This window comes from Ptychodera flava, chromosome 3 (assembly GCF_041260155.1).
Source record: "Ptychodera flava strain L36383 chromosome 3, AS_Pfla_20210202, whole genome shotgun sequence".
NCBI classification, from domain to species: Eukaryota; Metazoa; Hemichordata; class Enteropneusta; family Ptychoderidae; genus Ptychodera; species Ptychodera flava.
In genome coordinates, this window is record NC_091930.1 from 42467302 (window position 1) to 42485779 (window position 18478).

The 18478-nt window shown below is 39.0% G+C and overlaps 1 protein-coding gene across 1 annotated transcript; it reads right to left on the reverse strand.

Moving 5' to 3' along the window:
* Positions 1-444: 444 nt before the first annotated feature.
* Positions 445-15345, reverse strand: LOC139129313 (tolloid-like protein 2). The gene is made up of 12 exons (XM_070694950.1): positions 15198-15345; positions 10337-10476; positions 8336-8585; positions 6946-7128; positions 6308-6511; positions 5743-5868; positions 4389-4496; positions 2233-2358; positions 1968-2095; positions 1237-1497; positions 835-993; positions 445-648 (listed from the first exon to the last, which is right to left on the reverse strand). The coding sequence occupies exons 1-11, from the start codon at positions 15343-15345 to the stop codon at positions 988-990; spliced, it is 1680 nt and encodes a 559-aa protein (XP_070551051.1). The 3' UTR covers positions 445-648; positions 835-987.
* Between the last annotated feature and the right edge of the window lie 3133 nt (positions 15346-18478).

Sequence of the window (18478 nt, forward strand, 5' to 3'; positions counted from 1 at the left end):
CGGTGTTTGGTTTTCAATGAACACCTTATTTGCTACTTTCTTTGACTCTCTTACTCATTTAAAAAAATGAATATATTAGAAAATACCCAGAACGTCTGTGTTCAAAACCATAATGACACTGTGAAAAATGAAAATGGATATACAGAAAGAATGTAGCGTGTAGTAATGCCTGAATGACCAACAATTTATTATATCGCTTGACTGTATTTATGGAAAGAACTGTAACTCTCATGATGGTCTACTGAAAATATAAAAACGTTTACTTTTTCATTAACGATATGACCGATATAAGTTTATTTTTTTATCGATTCAAATAAGTTTATATGCTCATTTCAAATACATATAGGAAGTGACAAGAAGGTATATGTCCAAACAGATGATGGCAAAAAAGAAAATGAATGGCGACATAATAACCCAATAATATACCTGAGTCAAATTGTCTGATGCTGTTGGTCGCGGTGTTTTCATTTTTCAACCAACAGTGCTGGTATACCTTGTCGTAAGCGAACGACTTACAAATACTCTGCTGTTCCCTGCATAACTCACAGCATTCATTGGCATCGGTGACGCTGATATCGTTGATACTATTAATGTCCGATATATCTGCTCCATCTCTCCCAGTGTTTACATCAATGTTGCATGCCGGATCTGTGTATTTGATGAAGAGTATATAACATGATATTGCCAATCCAATATAAACACCGATCAACTCTTGAAGGGGAAAATAGTTTTGAATAAGCACACTGGAGTATAAAAATATGACAGTTAATCTTCTCATAATTTAGAGCAAGTTGTACTTCAAAACAGCAGAACGAGAGGCAAATTAAAAAGTACCTGGATCGAGTGCTGCCGAGAGGGTTACATTAAGGAATTTCAGAAGAATATTCTGTTGACTTGTCAATGAAAGTTTGTGAGAACCAGAACTTTTGTCAGCATCTTCCCTGCGCAGCTGTATGAGACCGCCTGGTGCCTTTACTGCATCATCTTCTACAACTGTATGGAAGGAAGGAAAGAAGCAACATACAACACCAATGGACATATTGCATATGGCTGTTGAAATAATATGGGCAAAGGTTTATATGATAAAGAATGAAAATAATATTTTAATAAATCTAATATGAAAAACTAATTAAAATTCTATTGTGGCGTATTTCCATTCAGCGTCTCGATAATTACTGCCCGGGCGGCCACATAAACCTGAACGATATTAATCAAATTTTATGGGCATTAACTCACGAGTGTAGTCAGTTCTTGTCGAGATAGGTAACCCTCGTCAGCAATGGAGACCACCTTTATTTCGAAGCCCCCTGCCGTGACAGTCCCATCCGACAAGAATAGGATAAAGACTTTGTTGCTACTGGTCGTTAGGCGATTTGGACTTTGAGTCCCACAGAAGACTCCGAGTAAAGGACTGTGTATGTTGGCACCATCGTATATAGCCACTCTGTCCTTTCCACAACCGATGGAGCTTTCTACGTCAAGCTCGATGAAAGAAACCTAAAAACAAACATTTAACAAGACAACTGTACTTATAAGGCTATTGGCTGATAGGTCATCAAAACTTAAATATCGTGTTGATAACTAATATATTAACATAACAGATTTAACTAGGCTATCACCTGCCCTTCAATATGGCTTCGTTAGAAATAGAAACGTCGTTATGATATTTTGGGTCACTACGTGAAATTACAATTTGGCTGGCAAAACGTGCCGAATTTCACTAAAATGGACTGAACAAATACAATTACAAAGAAAAAGATTCACCAAGGACAGGGGTTGTTCGCAACATATGGTATTGCATAAAAGAGAATTGGTGACCGTGAATTGGTGATCTAGGCGAAAGAGACTTGGAATGAAAACTTGACTTACAGAATAGGAATGATATATTTCGTCGGCGAAAGCTTTAAACTTTAAGGTTTGTGTTAGCAGTCACAGTCATTTTGAACTCAGGACAAAATGAAACTCACCTCGATCAGTTTGTTCTTCTGTGCCGTGATGTTATAGCTACAGTATGTGTAGGTATTATATTCTTGGGGGTGATTTGGTGACAAAATTACCATGTATCTAACAAGAATATAATCCTCGTCACACGTGTCTGAAAATAAATAAAGTACATTATATTGACTGCGGTATAGACCTATAAATGTGGCTTGGAAGTATCAATAAAAACCAAAATAACACAAACAAACACACAAACAAATCCAGTCACAGGCTCTCGACAAAAATGCTTACCTATGTGCTCACAGTTTTCCCCCTCAAATCCTTTCACGCAAGTACACGTAAACGTTCCGGTGCCGTCTATACATGTTCCGCCATTTTGGCAAGGCTGTGACGAACACTCATCGGTTTTTGCGATTTCTGCAAGTCACAATTACGACTTATGAAAACCAATCTTTTATGTAATGTGATTTCTTACGGCTGAAGACACAAATGCATAATTCAGTAAACCACTCGTGCAAGCGGTGCAAATAGGTTCATAATTTCCTTATGGAATTTGACGTTTCTCTATCACTAACTAAAAGTATTTTACACATCATTAAAAATTCACTCATTCACTCCTTGTCTTGACAACCAAGAACTATATATTCGACGTATCATTATCATACCAATTAGCAAAGTTGAAAAGGATTCCATGTTAACGAGTACATAAAATATATATCATTTGACAGCGCATTACTGATATAGAATTTTAATTATGCATAGCAATAGCACAGTATGCTAAAACACTGTAAGGTAGTATAAGCATTTCAGATTTTGTCACCAATGTCTTAACTGCGGTTCATTTGCCGCCCCTTGTACTGTCACGGCCCTGTACGTCAGGGCTCGGCACGACACGGCCTTAACTGAAAGATCTGCCGCTCAAGGGCGCTCTCTATATACCCTGTAAGTCTGGACGCGGTCTGTAACATTCCTGACCGGCAACACAATTTTGTTGCGACCAATCAGATTTCGTCAACAAATGTTTTGGCAGTTCTGAGGTCTATGTCAGTAAGCTACGTGCATGATCAAAAATTAATATATGACTCCGGCTATTTCCTGTAATGTCAACAAAAGGCAACCAAAATGTTGTAATTACCAGCAATCTGATTTCCACAGTGACGCAAGAACTCTGCCAAGTAACGATCGTGATTTTACGTTCTTTAAATCTACCTTGCTTGTTACACGGAGGCAGCGAGAAAGTATTTAGAGCAACTTATAATTGTGTTGTACGCGAAGTAAAGGCAGGCCCTTGAGAGGTCCTACCTTGTGTGCATGTTTTTTAACTACAATGTTATATAAATGGTGCTGACAGACTGGTGGCTGAAATCGTTATTGATTGACACTGTAGCACACTTATTATGCAGAGAGAGGACTTAGTTTTTTAAAATAATCAATAGCAGGCTGCATACCTTCACATGTATTAGCGACCAGCAGCAGCTGAAGGCATGACCAAACTCTCTCATATCCCCACCGCATGTAAAAGACCGCGCCCAGTCGTAAGAGGAGGGGAGCGTGGAGAGCGTCCTCGAGCGAAGGATCTGTCAGTCTAGACACGGCCTGGTACGACATGTTATGCCTCAGGTGTGCTTCATGATGCTTCAACTTGACAATGTGCCCACATGGCAATTAAAGTACTGGCAATTAATATAAGTTTGCAGAATCAACAAATTATGAAGAGTCAGCAATGCGTTGTATCACGAGATGGTGTGTCATTAGAAAACAATGTGCACTACTTTAAGATTAAATGTAGAATACGCAAGAGAGTAAACTTAATTTTAATACATGAGAAATGAAATTCATTTAGAGAGACGATTATCAGAGTGCTTAACTTATAATTCAGACTGAATTACCGTACTGTAAATAAGGCTATCAATCTTAATTCTATCGACGTTTACGACTGCTGTTCGCAACAGGCAGCTTAAGGCTCTTCCCTAGTAAAACAAACAGTGAAGGTAGAAACTGTTTTAAAACTGGTGGAGAATCCCGGTAATTGAAGAAGAACACGTTGGTAGAAATAAGATTGATAGATTTATTAACAATATGAAAACCCACCCTTGGTTATAACTTAAGATCTCTGATAATCACCTCTTTTCTGAATGAATTGCATTACTTATTTATTACAATTTATGTCAACTCACTTACTTAATCTACCTCTACCAAAAACAATTACACATTGTATTCTAATTAAACGCTATTTCTTGATACAAATACTTGCTGACTTCATAATTGGTACATTCTTCTAACCTATATTCATTTGCAGTACTTTTTGCCAGCTGCGCACACTGTCACGTTGAAACATCATGCGACACACCTGAGGAATAACGTGTGGTACCAGGCCGTGTCATGCCAGGCCATGACAATACCAGTAAACGCCAAAGTCCGATGTTAACTATACAATCACACCTTACCATATTCGCAGTGTGGCCCATGGAAACCACTGGCACACTCGCAAATGTATCCCTTAACTTGTTCGATGCAAGAAGCATTGTTTATACAACTTCTTGGCGTACATTTTCCTATGAAACAAAATAAAAAATAATTTTAACTACTAAAAGGCCAACACATTATATATATATATATATATATATATATATATATATATATATATATATATATATATATATATATATATATATATATATATATATATATATATATATATATATATATATATAATTGCAGTGCCCGATGCTAACATTATCTGTTACTTAAGTTTCTTGCATTGGGCAATCTTCAAATAGAAATGAAAGGATTTTTACCTTAAATTTATAAATGAGAGACTCAGTGTAAAACTATATTATTACCTTGTAGTTTAAATATTTTGTGTTATTATAGTATGTCCGTAAACGCAAAATCCAGCATACTTTACGAAAAATGGTTCTAAAATACGCAAAAAAATCAGGTCTTGGAAAATTTATACGCATTGAGAAATGCCGCCCAAAAACCGCAGATGTACTTGGCCCGCACTACCTGGCCTGAACGAGGTTCAATGCAAGACAAAATCATGGATCTGCTTGCAAGTGACATTTATCATGATGTTGCGACATTTTAGACTTTAGGGGACCGCAACTATTCATGCAACATTGTATATCATAATAACAAAGCGTTATGTCAATCAGTCCAGTCTATGAAAACAATGACTCTACAGAGGCAAAAAAATTCACAAGTCCATCGAGTCTACGTTGTTGGTAACACATTACGGTTAATGGTTATTACGTTTCATGTTATTTGGATTGTGTCTACGAGTGACGATTTTGACTCTGTCGGGTGGCATTCGTGAGGTCCCGCAGGACTTTCACCATCATCTGTTTTTGTTTACCCTTTGAATACACTACGTCCGTAGCCAGAAAGTATTTTCTTTCAACAAGAAGTAATTAGGAAGCCCAATGAATATAGAAGAGTCCTGCATCACGGCATGGAAAATGTCTTTACTATGACAGGATGGGTTAGCCCAGTGACGTTTATATTGAAGCCCCCCCCCCCCGGCATATGCAATGAAAGACAATCCCCACCCAAGTTCTACAGAAAAGACCAGCCAATTCACTTCATATACCGATTCCTCGGTACTTCATAGTAATGTACGCATTTTGATACATTTTGCGCAAATATATATATATATATATATATATATATATATATATATATATATATATATATATATATATATATATATATACAAAACTAAGACAGCTAGTTTAACTGTAGCGAAGAAGAGCAATCAGGAAAAAATCAAAGAAAGGAAATAAAGCAGGAAAAACCTACCACAGTTTTGCTCGTCAGTATTGTCATCGCAGTCGTTATTACCATCACATTGAACAAATGATGATATGCATTTTCCATTTCCACAAAGGAACAGGTTTTGATCAGAGGGACACTCGCTTGGCGTAGCTGTGGTAATAGCAAATTGAAATCAATTTGATGAATTTATAGAGAGCAAGTTACTGCCAATTTCATTTGAACAAGTGGCGACATTGTGACCGGGCAGAAAAATGTCATTGCTCAGACTTCCCCATTGTAAGGTACAATAATATCATTTACTATAATATTTGATAGGGCAAAGAGAGCGGCACGATTGTTCGAGACATAAAAATGATGGTACTATATCCGCGATTAAGCAAGGTTAGAACATTACATTTGTCCATGTTAAGAGTACTGTTGGTTGCTATCATGATTGCTTTTTGAAAATGTTCGCTCTTCAAGTAAGTCACAGAGGCATTATGTAAAGGTAAACATTATAAATTTTAAGATTTGTTCATTGCAATAGCTAACTCCGATCTGAGTTAGTATTGCATCAAATGATACATTATATTTCACTGATATGACTCACAGGGTCTTGAGTACTGTACATAGCGGAACAAAAACCCGGATGCATGATGGACTCTCTTTCTTTCCGTGAAAAATTGGATGACCATACTTCCAGTGTCTGACGAGCACAAGTCTTCAAGTTGTGTATCCATGTCACAGATAACTCCGATCTCGTTTCCCAGGGCGCTGTCTTTGATCACTATGTGTTCGTCCGTTCGCAGGCATTCTGCCAAGCGATCATAGGACACAATTCAGTTCATGTGGGTGGAAGGGATACAATCCCAATTAGACACCACCCGTTCTTTCGAAAGGTTGTCCATCGATGCCAAGAGAGAAAGGTGTGTGGTATTCATAAAGAGCATGTATCAATCAAAGTGTTTGAGGATAACGCACATTGGTAGCAAGGAAGCAATGTCAACAAATTACGAAAAATGTCGACAGCCACATACCTGCGTGTAAAATAGGATGGGAAATGTACTTGCAAAGACAGTTAACGTTATGACTTATGTATCGATATTCTTGATTAACAAGATAGCAAATCAGCAATTGGGTTTTATTGCGGCTCGTGAATATAAATCGCAACTTAAAAAACACGGTTAGCCGTGAACAGTCGGATCACACTCGAAAGTGTCTTCAACAAATACCTAATGCAGCACTTACGTCCATCTGAAGAGCGTCTCTGTTCTATGTTGACGTTTATGATTTGGAGGCAAATACCGGTAAAGGTTCCAGTAGTCTGAATTGTGATAACACACACCGACTCAATTGGGTAATTTGGGCTTGGGTAGTCCGCGTGAGATTGAATATATCCGTATGCTGAACTAGCGGTCAAATCCCTGCAGACTGATTACATTATTACAAGTTAAAATGATCGAGAGTACGTTAGAGGAGTAGTATTACACAGGTTTCAAATTAGAATCAGATTGAAAAAATATTGAAAACCGTAGTCACGTTCTATGCTTGCTGGCGATCTTCAGATGGGTATTTCTAGTTGTCTTTCAATTTCAGTACACAATACATGTGATATCTATGTTCGAATGTGCGACCTTTAGTGTAGATTAGTAGGAAATTTTAGAAACAAATATTTGACGGGACGTATGTGACCGCTGACTTAACATTTCGGTGACCTAGCATAAATTAAGTATAGGCTCTCCTTAGCTTCGACGTGTTTGCAGAGCTCTTTGCGCCGAATAGAAACGTTCATATTTGGAATAGAGATCAGAAACATACTAAGACGATTCTGAACCATTACTTGATGTAGAAACATTACACAGAATGTGCTGATATATAAACTTGTAAAGCGTAAGATCACATAGGTCTCTTAAATAAATAATGATAATGACAACAACGACTTTTAAAGGTTGTATGTACCGGGTATATTGTGATATCACTCATAACTAAGTCCTCACAACTTTTTCATTTCAAGGCAGCCCGTTAGTTCTAGGTAGGACTTATCCCGATATTGCATGCATGGGTCTCCCTGTGAATTTTACTCTGTTCATGGTGAAATTTAACGATGCAGGGAATTTTTAGTGATTCATCTCCTTCCTTGCAAGGTTTTGTTTTGAATTCCTATTGTCTTTTTAATACTTCGGTGAAATGATTGTGAATAATGCGGAGGAGTATTTCCAAAAGGGTGCTCTGTACCATGGTTTTAAAAATGCCGGCAAAAAACAGCTGTCGATTGCAAGTAAGAGAAATTCTAAAGTAGCCACAACTTGTCAACAACAGGAGATGTTACTCTAACTTTGAAACTTGAGAGAAAATCAATTCAAAGGTCACTTTGGCGCCTTAAACTTGAGTAATGAACATTCTCAGTACTTGATTATATATGTTTGTGCACTATCTATCTATATCTTTGTGTGTCTGTATGTGTATATATGGGTATGTGTCTGTCTGTCTGTCTGTCTGACAGACAGACATATTTGTGTCTGGCAGTCTGTCCACCTGTGGTATAGAAATAGACCTTCAAGTCTACCATAGAGGTTTGAGTGACATCGAGCAATACATTGCATGTATACTACAATGTCAAGAATATACTGATTCCTACCTGAAAACGCCCTTGGATATCTGTAATCAATAGCTATGTAGTTTACATTGAATCCCTTCTTAGACTGATAATGATCACTATGAAAAATAACAAAGAGATTCGGTCCCGAAGAATAGATTGTGTTTGGCAGCTCGTCCCCGCAGAACCTCCCAATCAGAGGGTGATTTGCGTCATCCCCATTATAAACTTCCAAATAGTCATTTTGACAGTCATCTGATGACCCCTCTACTAGAAAAGTTTGAAAGGTGAGCTGAAAATACAGACATAAATACGCATTAGTTCGCAGCAAGATGGAGCTGTCGCTGTGCCGTTTCCTTTATATATCTGCGACGGTTGGATTTCTAACATCGATAACGTTTGTGCATGTTTGTAATATCGTCATTTCTGCAATCATATTATGAGGAATAGGTCGACGGGTTATGTGCCGGGAGAGTGTTACTATGTCTACAAAAGCCATTGTCTGCAGTAATCTTTATAACAGTAGTCCAGTTAAATTTCTTTTCATGGCTGATGCATGCATAAATAGGACAGGCAAGAAGATAGGAGCAACATGTAACGAATCAGAAACTATACCACTAACAAAATGCATGTTTATCCTTCTGGAGAACTTCCGGGACATGATACCGTCAGTATCTGTGATGCCATAATACAAATAGGACTGTTTGTGAAGCGAGATAAGGGCAATGAATTAGGTGGATTAAGAAAAATGGGCTTCTCGTCCCCATCTAGTGCTATGTATATACCGACCTTCCCAGCCCACTCCACAACAAACTAGGTCGAGTAGGAGACGCATTGCACATTCATAATGTACAATCGACTCGATAGACCAATTCATAGGCCGGGTTTACAATGTGTATCTCACGATGCGATCGAGGGCCACTGAGAGGTAGGCGAAAGAGGCGTCTAAATATACTCATAAAAACAGAATAGGTTTGAAAATTTAGTTGCTAACAAACTGTCATCAACAAGACGCCTGGTCGTGTACATGTTTTGAAAAGGACACGATCTCATGACCCCTCAACCAATAGTTGACCACACATCAACAGCAATGCAAATAAAACGAATGAACATTTGTTTCAAAAAAAAGGTCCCTAGTTGTGAAAACAACTGCACAACTGTTGCCCTCATATTATTACTACAAGAACTGGACTATCAACAGACGATTCTGTCATTTTCGTCTCTGCAGTAACAGTGGAAGACCAATGTCTGGCAAAACCGACTGTTATCGCTTAAATGGATGGCTTGCAGCTATCCATGGGACATGACGTTTTGAACAGGGCAGAGGCCGAGAGAAACATTTGCATAGACTTCATAAGTGTAAGTGTCGACCTGTCTTGAGTTTGATAGCAGTTGCTCTTATTAGACGCGCACTGAATCCACAATTTTATCCGTTTATTCAGTATAAACTTGAACATTTCCTCTGATTTTGTGTGACGGACCCCTCCACTTCTTTCACACTAAGAACACGCAAAATCGCGCAGCTTATCTAAGAGACAACAATTCCTCTGTCTGACTTCGACGGCAGTTGTCTTGGCCCGAAATAGAGCCGTTACACAAAGACACCTTTTCCAGAAACATAAACGTCAATAAAAACAATTGTACGCTTATCTGAAAGTCTTTGCAGCATGAAAATAAAAGTTTCTCTAAGGCTTCCCTATAATCAAGCTGCTTCGCTCTCGCCATGTTGCATTGGTGTTGTTTCCAGCATGACCAGTTGACCTAAGATCCGCTTCACCTATCAATCATTTCTGCTGCGTTAGGTTACAACACAGTTTCCTCTGTTGATGTCGGCGATCGAGGGCGCGGCCGCTCATAACAGTCCGTCGTGCTTTCAGCACTGGCGGTCATGCCTTCGGTATTTTCGACCCGCTCCCCCCGTATGTGCCTGAGACTATACCACAACAGAAAAGAAAAAAGGCTCAAGAAACGGTTGACAAGTCTAACCAGTAACATGACCAGAAGGGATTTCCCTATCGCTCAGACACAAGTGAATACACTTACCTTTATGACTTTATTATTATCCTCATTCGATATGGAATAAGAACAATCAGTGTTTGTACCGTAATCTTCAGGGTACCCTGGCGAGTGGAAACTCCCAGATTCCCCGGATAGTGAAAGATCACATGTTTGGTCAGCTGCTGCTCATTGGAGACAAGAAAAGAGAAAAATGAAATGAGTGTGAGACGGCTTTGGGTAACGTTGACATAGATAAATAGCCAGAATGGCTTTCTCTCAAAGTTCTTTTATTTGCACTTGCCTAACAAGTACACACAAGTGTAACTGTCAAGTAATATTATTGATAATGTGTAATAATGGCCAAGCTATTTAACATGTTTTCTCCCCGCTTGATGTTGCAAGTGACCGTTACTGTTTAGATTGTCACACTGTCACATCCTATAGTTTTTCTCCGTTTTTATCAGTAGTCTCATTCTGTTGATTAAAAGGTCGCACGGATATACATTAACGCAATAGTGATGGAGTTAAAATCGCTTATGTCCTAGCCCTGTTCGAGTTATAGAATCTGGTACCCTCTTATTACTTCCGATAATCAAAAACAGACCGTCACTATTTCTATATGTTTTTAGGCTTTGGGCGATAGCAGTGTGTTGGTGGTTTCGCTGCCGGCCATCGTGTAGTAAACGAGCGCTGTAGCAGCCCTAAAAAGCACCAGATAATAGGTGTTTTATAACAGGCAACATGCTCATGCGGTTCTGTGTTTTTGTTTTCGATGTGCTATGTTGTATGCACTTGAACTAAACTAATAGGACCTTACTCGGCGAGTGTCTCGTCAGTTGTCATAAAAGTGCCAGTTTCTTCAGAGAAAGGAGCCAAATGCCTTAAGCTCAGCGAGTGATTCCCCTCGTTAACCTTATAGTTTTGTTGATGAGCTTTAATTTCTTGTGCCAAAGTAATTTATAGAGAGGAGGTCGTGGGAACTGGGCGTGTGCGACTTTCCTTTCTACAAACAATGTATTCATGGATGGACAGTATCACGTCAACAAACCTGCAACATTTAAATTTTACGATATCTATTGTTAATAAACATGTTATTAGGTTCATCAATCGCCAATGTACCCTGGACACAGTGTTTATATTGGTCGTAGTGGTCCCCGGCAACCTTTGGGCAGAGTTCCAACGACCCCTCCCGTTAATATCTTGCTCTGTTTATCTGATTCTTGTCGCTTTTGTGCATTGTGCTTTATCAACCTGCGATTGCTTCAAAGGTACAGGCGACATTACACGCATGGCCACGTTACCAGAACCTTTGTTCTCAGATTTTTTCCCAAGAGGAATAACCTTTGAAAATACCATTTGAGGTCGCGATGCCACTGCTCTCGAACAGGTAGACTTATACAAGACTGTTCAAGGTCCCATCGCCTAAATCGGTCTGGGGAATGTTCACCGCGAGTTCGATGAATAAACATGTGGTATGCCACAAACTAAACTGTGACTTTTCCGCCTTCCCTTTGGAATATAACTCTGCCACACCTACCCGCTTTTGACAGGGATCTTCCAAAGTTGATAGATGCAAGCAAGTGCAGTATCAATAGTTTGTTCATCCTTTTCTCGTTCCTAAATCAACACTTCATGAGACACTGATAAATGCAATGAAAGAGAAAAATCAAAGGAAGTAAAGAAAAGAATAAAAGAGAAAAAACACGAAATACCAGAAACACACTTATGTTGTTCTAAATGTATCAGCAGTGGTGACGTGAAAGTTGAATTAACGATGCGACTCAGGTTCAAAGGTCCATTTAGCATTTTTTTTATTTCAAATTTCGAACCACTGACATGTGGCCTTTCTTTGAGGGAAAAGTGTTGGGTCACATCGTACCGAGAAATTCTTGAAATATTACTAAAAGGGCAAACTATCAGCTACACCGCGTGCCGTTATTTCCCTTTTGTCTTAACGGTCGCGAATTACCGACCACGATATCTTTGATAAACACGCAGAGATTATGTATAGGCTTGGCGGTAGAGGTGCGCATGCTCTATCTTCAACGTTATGTTAAGCGTTCTGAACTTCCCAGGTATCGGTACAGCAAACATGTCCAGCAGACCAAAGCCGGCGCTCGCGCTCAGTACCGTCGAAAAAGCAAGCGAGGTCCACAAAAGCGAACCTAAAAAAGACGGCAATGTGCGAAAAGGTCGATTTTAATGTAAAACAGTCCGACTTTTGCTCATACTGCACTGCAATAAAGATCAAGAACGTAGTGAATAGTCAGATTTGGCCGAGGGACGCAGTCGTTAACGGAGACGTGCTCAGTTCAACAACAACGGAAGTATTTGACACGCTGCTTTTCGAACATATTAGGCTACTCTGGTATTGCGCAAGTCGAGTGACTCCACTGTAGACTAGTCGATACTCTGTCTCGGAACACGCTGTCGATGACACCCTGCACTGTTCTATGCTACGGCGTGATTAAATTGCAGTGAAAAATTTGAGAACTGAATTTGAATACTCTTAGTTTTGTAATTACATCTAAATAATATTTCACCTCCAAATGAGTTGAGTTTACTCTTAACAAATAGTTTCCAAAGATGTTTAATATCTTGGTTTAAGTAACGTTTGATCTACTGAATTCTCTGATGTTTCTTAATAATATACAAGTTCGGCATTTTAATCCACCTTGGCCCACATCTCCTATCATAACTTTCCTTGCAACTTTGTCTTTGTCATCCCAAAGAAATTGTAAATAATCCTGTGAATTTCCTTGATGACTTCTTTTGAAACAGCTATGTTATTGAAAACGAAGATAAATTGTGAGTTGCCAAAGGTTTTTATAATCTGAACTTACCAAACATTGACAACTTTTTACATTTTCAAGTACTGAGATTGTTTTTCAAATTGTTCATTCGTAATATTATAACTCTTTGCTTCTTCTAAATTATAGGAGAAGTAAATACCTACAATTTTGTCAGTAGATGTGGGCCACTTAACCCCGAACAGTTTATCCTTTCTGTTCCGCCATTTTCCCAGCCACTTTGCTTCAGTTTTCTCAACATTAATTTTCAGTCCTGGACACTCCTTAAAAATATCAAAAACTTTAAATAAATCTGTGGCAGATGCCTCATCAGATAAGAAGCAAGTCATATAATCTGCAAAAGCTGCTACTTTGATCTCTGATCCCAAATTCTTACACCAGAAATATCTTTGTTGGAACTTATAGATAACAACAATGTTTCCAACACCAAAATTAACAACATTGCAGACAAAAGGTCTCCTTGTCTTACTCCCCTACCTTATTCAAAATAACAAGTTCTAAAACCATAATTCATAACACAGCTTTCGATATTTGTGTGAAATACTTTGATCCAGTTAATAAAAGATGGTCCAAAGTAAGAAATTTTCCATAACCCTAAACACATAGATACAGTTAACTGTATTAAAAGCTTTTTCGAAGTCTATTGCCATCAAAAGGGCTGGTATGTTGTATTCCTTTGTAAAATGATAAAAAATCATCAATAAGTCTGATATAATCACAGATATTACGTCCTTTAAGAAAAGCAGCTTGGGTCTGACCAATCAAGTCGGGGAGAACTTTCTCAAGTCGCTTGGCAAGACATTTAGAAGTTAATTTAGTGTCCACATTAATAAGAGAAAAGGGTCTCCCATTCTTAAAAGCGTACAGTCCCTGCCCGGCTTAGTAATTAAAGTAATATCTCCAGTAAGATGGGCCATGAATTTGATTGGGGAAACTTAAAGAAGCAAAACCGTAAGAATGATCCGAACTAAGATCAGGGATAATCTCAGTCTTCTTATCAAAAGTTTGTAACTCGCTTGAAATAACAAGTAATCTAGGCGTCTTTGTTGTACAAAAGGGCGCCGTCTTCTCCAGGTAAATTGCTTTTTACTATTATGGCACATTCTCCATACATCTACCAACCTGAAATGATCAACAATACTATTAAACACATCTACTGAGTTTTCCCATGGTTGTACATTGCTTCCCGTTCTATCCAAAACTATTGCCAATTGTAAAGTTTAAGCCCCCCTCCCATATTATTGTACAATCTGGATCTTGGTAATGGTCGATTAGAATTTGTCTATTCCGTTCACCTTCATGTGATTAGCAATAAATTTTCTGACAAAGTCCGCTCATGACTTTCTCGTTGTTTTCGCTTTTTTTTCAGGAACTTCTAAAAAGTTAAGGTTAATTCGCCTACTTCTCTTCTGTTCTGTTCGCCTACTTCTGTTCTGTTCATGACCACCAGGCCGAGGGCAGGCAATGAATCGTGATATTGCCCTAGCTCTCATGTGTTATTATTTTTACTACACCGAACAAGCAAACATGCAAAGACACAACACAAAGACTTCTTCGAGTACAGTTTGCCTTTCTTAGTCCGGACCTCAGCGTAAAATGTTGTCAGTGCCGAGTCTAAGCTTAGGGTTGCCGCTGAAAGTTTGCCGATCTCCTCGGTGGCGTATCCAAATTTCTTGCTTGCATAGTCGCTGAACACAGAAATTGCATTCCTTGTTGCCATTTTCGTTCGTTTGCTGTTTACTTGCATCAAAAGTATTGTCGCTATGCATGACGTTTCGCAGCTATAGTTGCCGACTGCAAGTACCAAGCGAACGACAATTTGTTATGCGCAGAAACGATGCGCAGTAAGTAAAATGACGTCATCCATGTAATATCAAATGCAGAGGGCATCATCAAGTTCGCAGAGGGCATCGTCACGTTCTTTTACATGTCCCTGAGTCGTGTTTAACCATTGGCAGTGCACGCTGAATGAGTGAGGTGTAATAAAGCTCTTTGTGGGGATGCTCTGCTTTCAATTTTTTTTCGGAACGCGAGCAGCTGTTTCATTTCATCTACTACCCGTCTTGTAACATCATCTGTGATGAAGATATTCTTGCCTTGAAATGGATTGTCTTTGAGGCGTTTTGGGGCAGCAAATACCACCTTGCGAGCAATGCTCGCGTCAACAAAAGCGACTTTGATTGGTCTAGGTTTCCTAATCTGAGTGTTGAGCTGGTACTCGTTGTACTCGTTGGATTGCAACATCTTCTTCTATTCCGTTCACCTTCATGTGATTAGCAATGTATTTTCTGACAAAGTCCGCGCATGACTTCTCGTTGTTTTCGCTTTTTCCCTTCTGTTTGATGAATTTTGGATTCTGGAATTGTTACCTTGTTTCTTAGCTCCTCCATTTCAGTTTCCTGCGGCATTCTTTGCAGGTTATTTTCATCTCGTCAATTTGTCCATGAGTATATTCCAATGATTCTTCTAAATTTGTCACTTTCTGGTTAGTCTCACTTAGTTGTCTGGCGATGGGGTCTATTCGAGCAATGTCTTTCCTGATGGAGAGCAGAAGCTTCAGAATCATTTCAAGTCTTTCATCACTTTACAGTTGCACGATGTTTTCCAAGTCCAAGTCGCCATCTTGCAGCACATCAGCTTGTTGGATAGCATCAGCTCGGTCTTTTCCCGCTGCTAATAACTCGTCCACCCTTCTTCCAGTTGATTCTCCTTTACTGGCGGCACTTTTACTTGTTTTTGTCTGCCTTGGTGGCATGGTTTATACTCAGGACTGTTATTTTTATGAGAATATCACGGAGGTTCAGCGGAGCCCGTCTACCACGTTGTTACTCTAACAAACGCATGCGCAGGACCAAACAAGTAGAATCTCTTTGTGTTTTCAGGGTGGGGTGACTTGAAGAAATGAACAAAGCACCGCAATAGATGTAATCACTATTTTCGTTCGGGAAAATACGTGTGACGCAGTAGGTATTCTGACACCTTGAGGTAGTTTGTGCCCTCGGGGACCCTCAATATACATTTTGGTCTACCAAGTGTGCAGGCTCATTATGAAGCACATGGAATATCTAACGTTTTTTGGAGAAATCGAAATTTAATGTTGCCATTGAGTTTACTCACGGATAGCGGCCATTATAGATTAAAGATTCACGTGTCGGTAAATTCAGGTGTATTTGTTTCTCTAGTACCAAATTTTGCACAGTGCCACCCTATTCTTTATGGCAAAGTAAATGGTTAAAATCTCCGTAAGGAAAGTTTTTGGCGAAAATTTAAGTCGTTGAATTTTGAGGTGCCAACTACTTCAATGCAATGTTCAAAAGATTTAAACTTGCCATACAGTTTTGTAACTTATTCGGCCAAAAATGTTATTCAATAGCAATATGGATACAAAATGACATAAATTCTTCTGCCACTCTTAGAAACTTTCAATTTTTTTTCTTTTTAGGTTTATACTCGTAAAAATCTTATTTCGACATACTTCGTAAATTCACCGTGATATATAAAGTGCGACATTATCAGGTAAAATGTTTAGCCACTAATTTGAACGATTACTCAGTAAATCAGATATATAGGAAATAAAGATGAAACAGATAGTCAAAATCACTTGCCAGAGTTAAAGCCATGCATTCCGTCTTCGTCAATCTAGCTGCCTTCAGACGTTTGCAGTTAACAAATGACTCTTTGCATTTCAAGGTGTTTGTTTTATACAGACCCTGGCAGGGCAGGTAGATACAATGATTGCGACACAATGTACATAGGGTGTCAGGTGTGGACAACATGTGGACAACATGTGGACAACATGTAGGCAATTTCTAAACAATGGGCCCATGGGCGATTGTCTGATGGGAATGGTTTGAATGCCGGGTATTACGGTATTTTGATTACGTGTTCAAAATATGGCCTTGCATGAACTTATTTTTTTGGTGATTGGAAGATTGATGGTTTCGAAACCTATCAAGATATATAGATAAAACACGACGAAGAAAAAGTATAAACAAATCAAGTATAAAAATTAAAAACATCACAAGATCTGGTTGGAGAGATGACCTTGAAATAGGCAACATTGTTCATCCCAATGGCAGCGGTCAAGTAATGTAACTTTTATCGGGAATAGTCGCAGTTATAGAACAACTGAACTATGGTTCCGGCTGGGTAAACAACCGAGGAGCGACAGCTATTGGACAATAGTTTCCTGGCACCTAAAGGACATTACCCTGGAATAGACTTAAACGGCACAAGGTGTGTACTACTCAAACCTTACAGATTATGTGGGTATTTCCCGTACGCTGTTAAATTGACTTTTAAAAATTATTCTAAAACCATGGCTTTACTTCACACAATCTACATTTGTGGATGACCACGTGTGGTGATTTGAAGATTGTAGCTTCGTAATCAAGCTATATTTATTGATAAAACGGTAATGAAGATGATCTTGACAAGTAGTATTTTCATTGGTTGTCATACGATCTGGTCGCTTGGAACGCTCTTTTTACTTTACTACATATACATCCAGGGCATGAAAAATTATTCAGCGGACGTCACATATCTGGGGTCCAAGTAATGTCACGAACAGTCTTACTAAGTATAGCAGTGGTCTGCCTTGTCTAGCTGACCAAATCATTTACATGTCAGGCAATACTTGCTGTTCAATAATCACCTTGTATGGTAATGGTCAGTGCATTGATCTTCCACCTTCCATATATCTGAAAATTTTATTAAACAAAATCTGAGACCTCATGGCGCTCTTCACAACAGCGCTGGCCTCATACACAGCCAGGCTAAACAGGCTGCCTTACTCAAGAGGCAGCGCTTCGTCATGCTACTTCTGCAATACGTCAGTATTATAGCAAAATTAAGCTACGTCACTGACTGAGCACATGACTCAAACACATTACATTGACATTTCAAATCATAAACATGGATATCACATCACTGACTACAATCGCCACTTTCGTTAGTGGTTTACAATAAAGAAGCCTGGAGTTATAAGCGATGAAACAAAGCTATTTAGGAGAGAGGCATACCCAGTGCCATCTTGTGTGATTGCATAGAATCATTTACAGTACGGCTCTCTCGGGTTTGGAGCAATTTATGCTAATGGGATATCCTTGATTCAGAGATAACAATCCTCAGCTCGGCTACCTAGTCGATTCTATGTTCAAAACGTATACACACAGTTGTATTGTAAAGTGGAAAACCAACGGTTAGATAGAGTTATGGATGTAAGGTCGTCTCCATATTATGACAGAACACCATGGCCGGTCAGCGCGCCGTTCTAGCGGTATTTGCACGAGTGCTGCGGTGTATTCGGCGGCACAGCCGAATACACCGCGGCACGAGTGTAAATACCGCTAGAACGGCGCGCTTGCACTCACAGGCC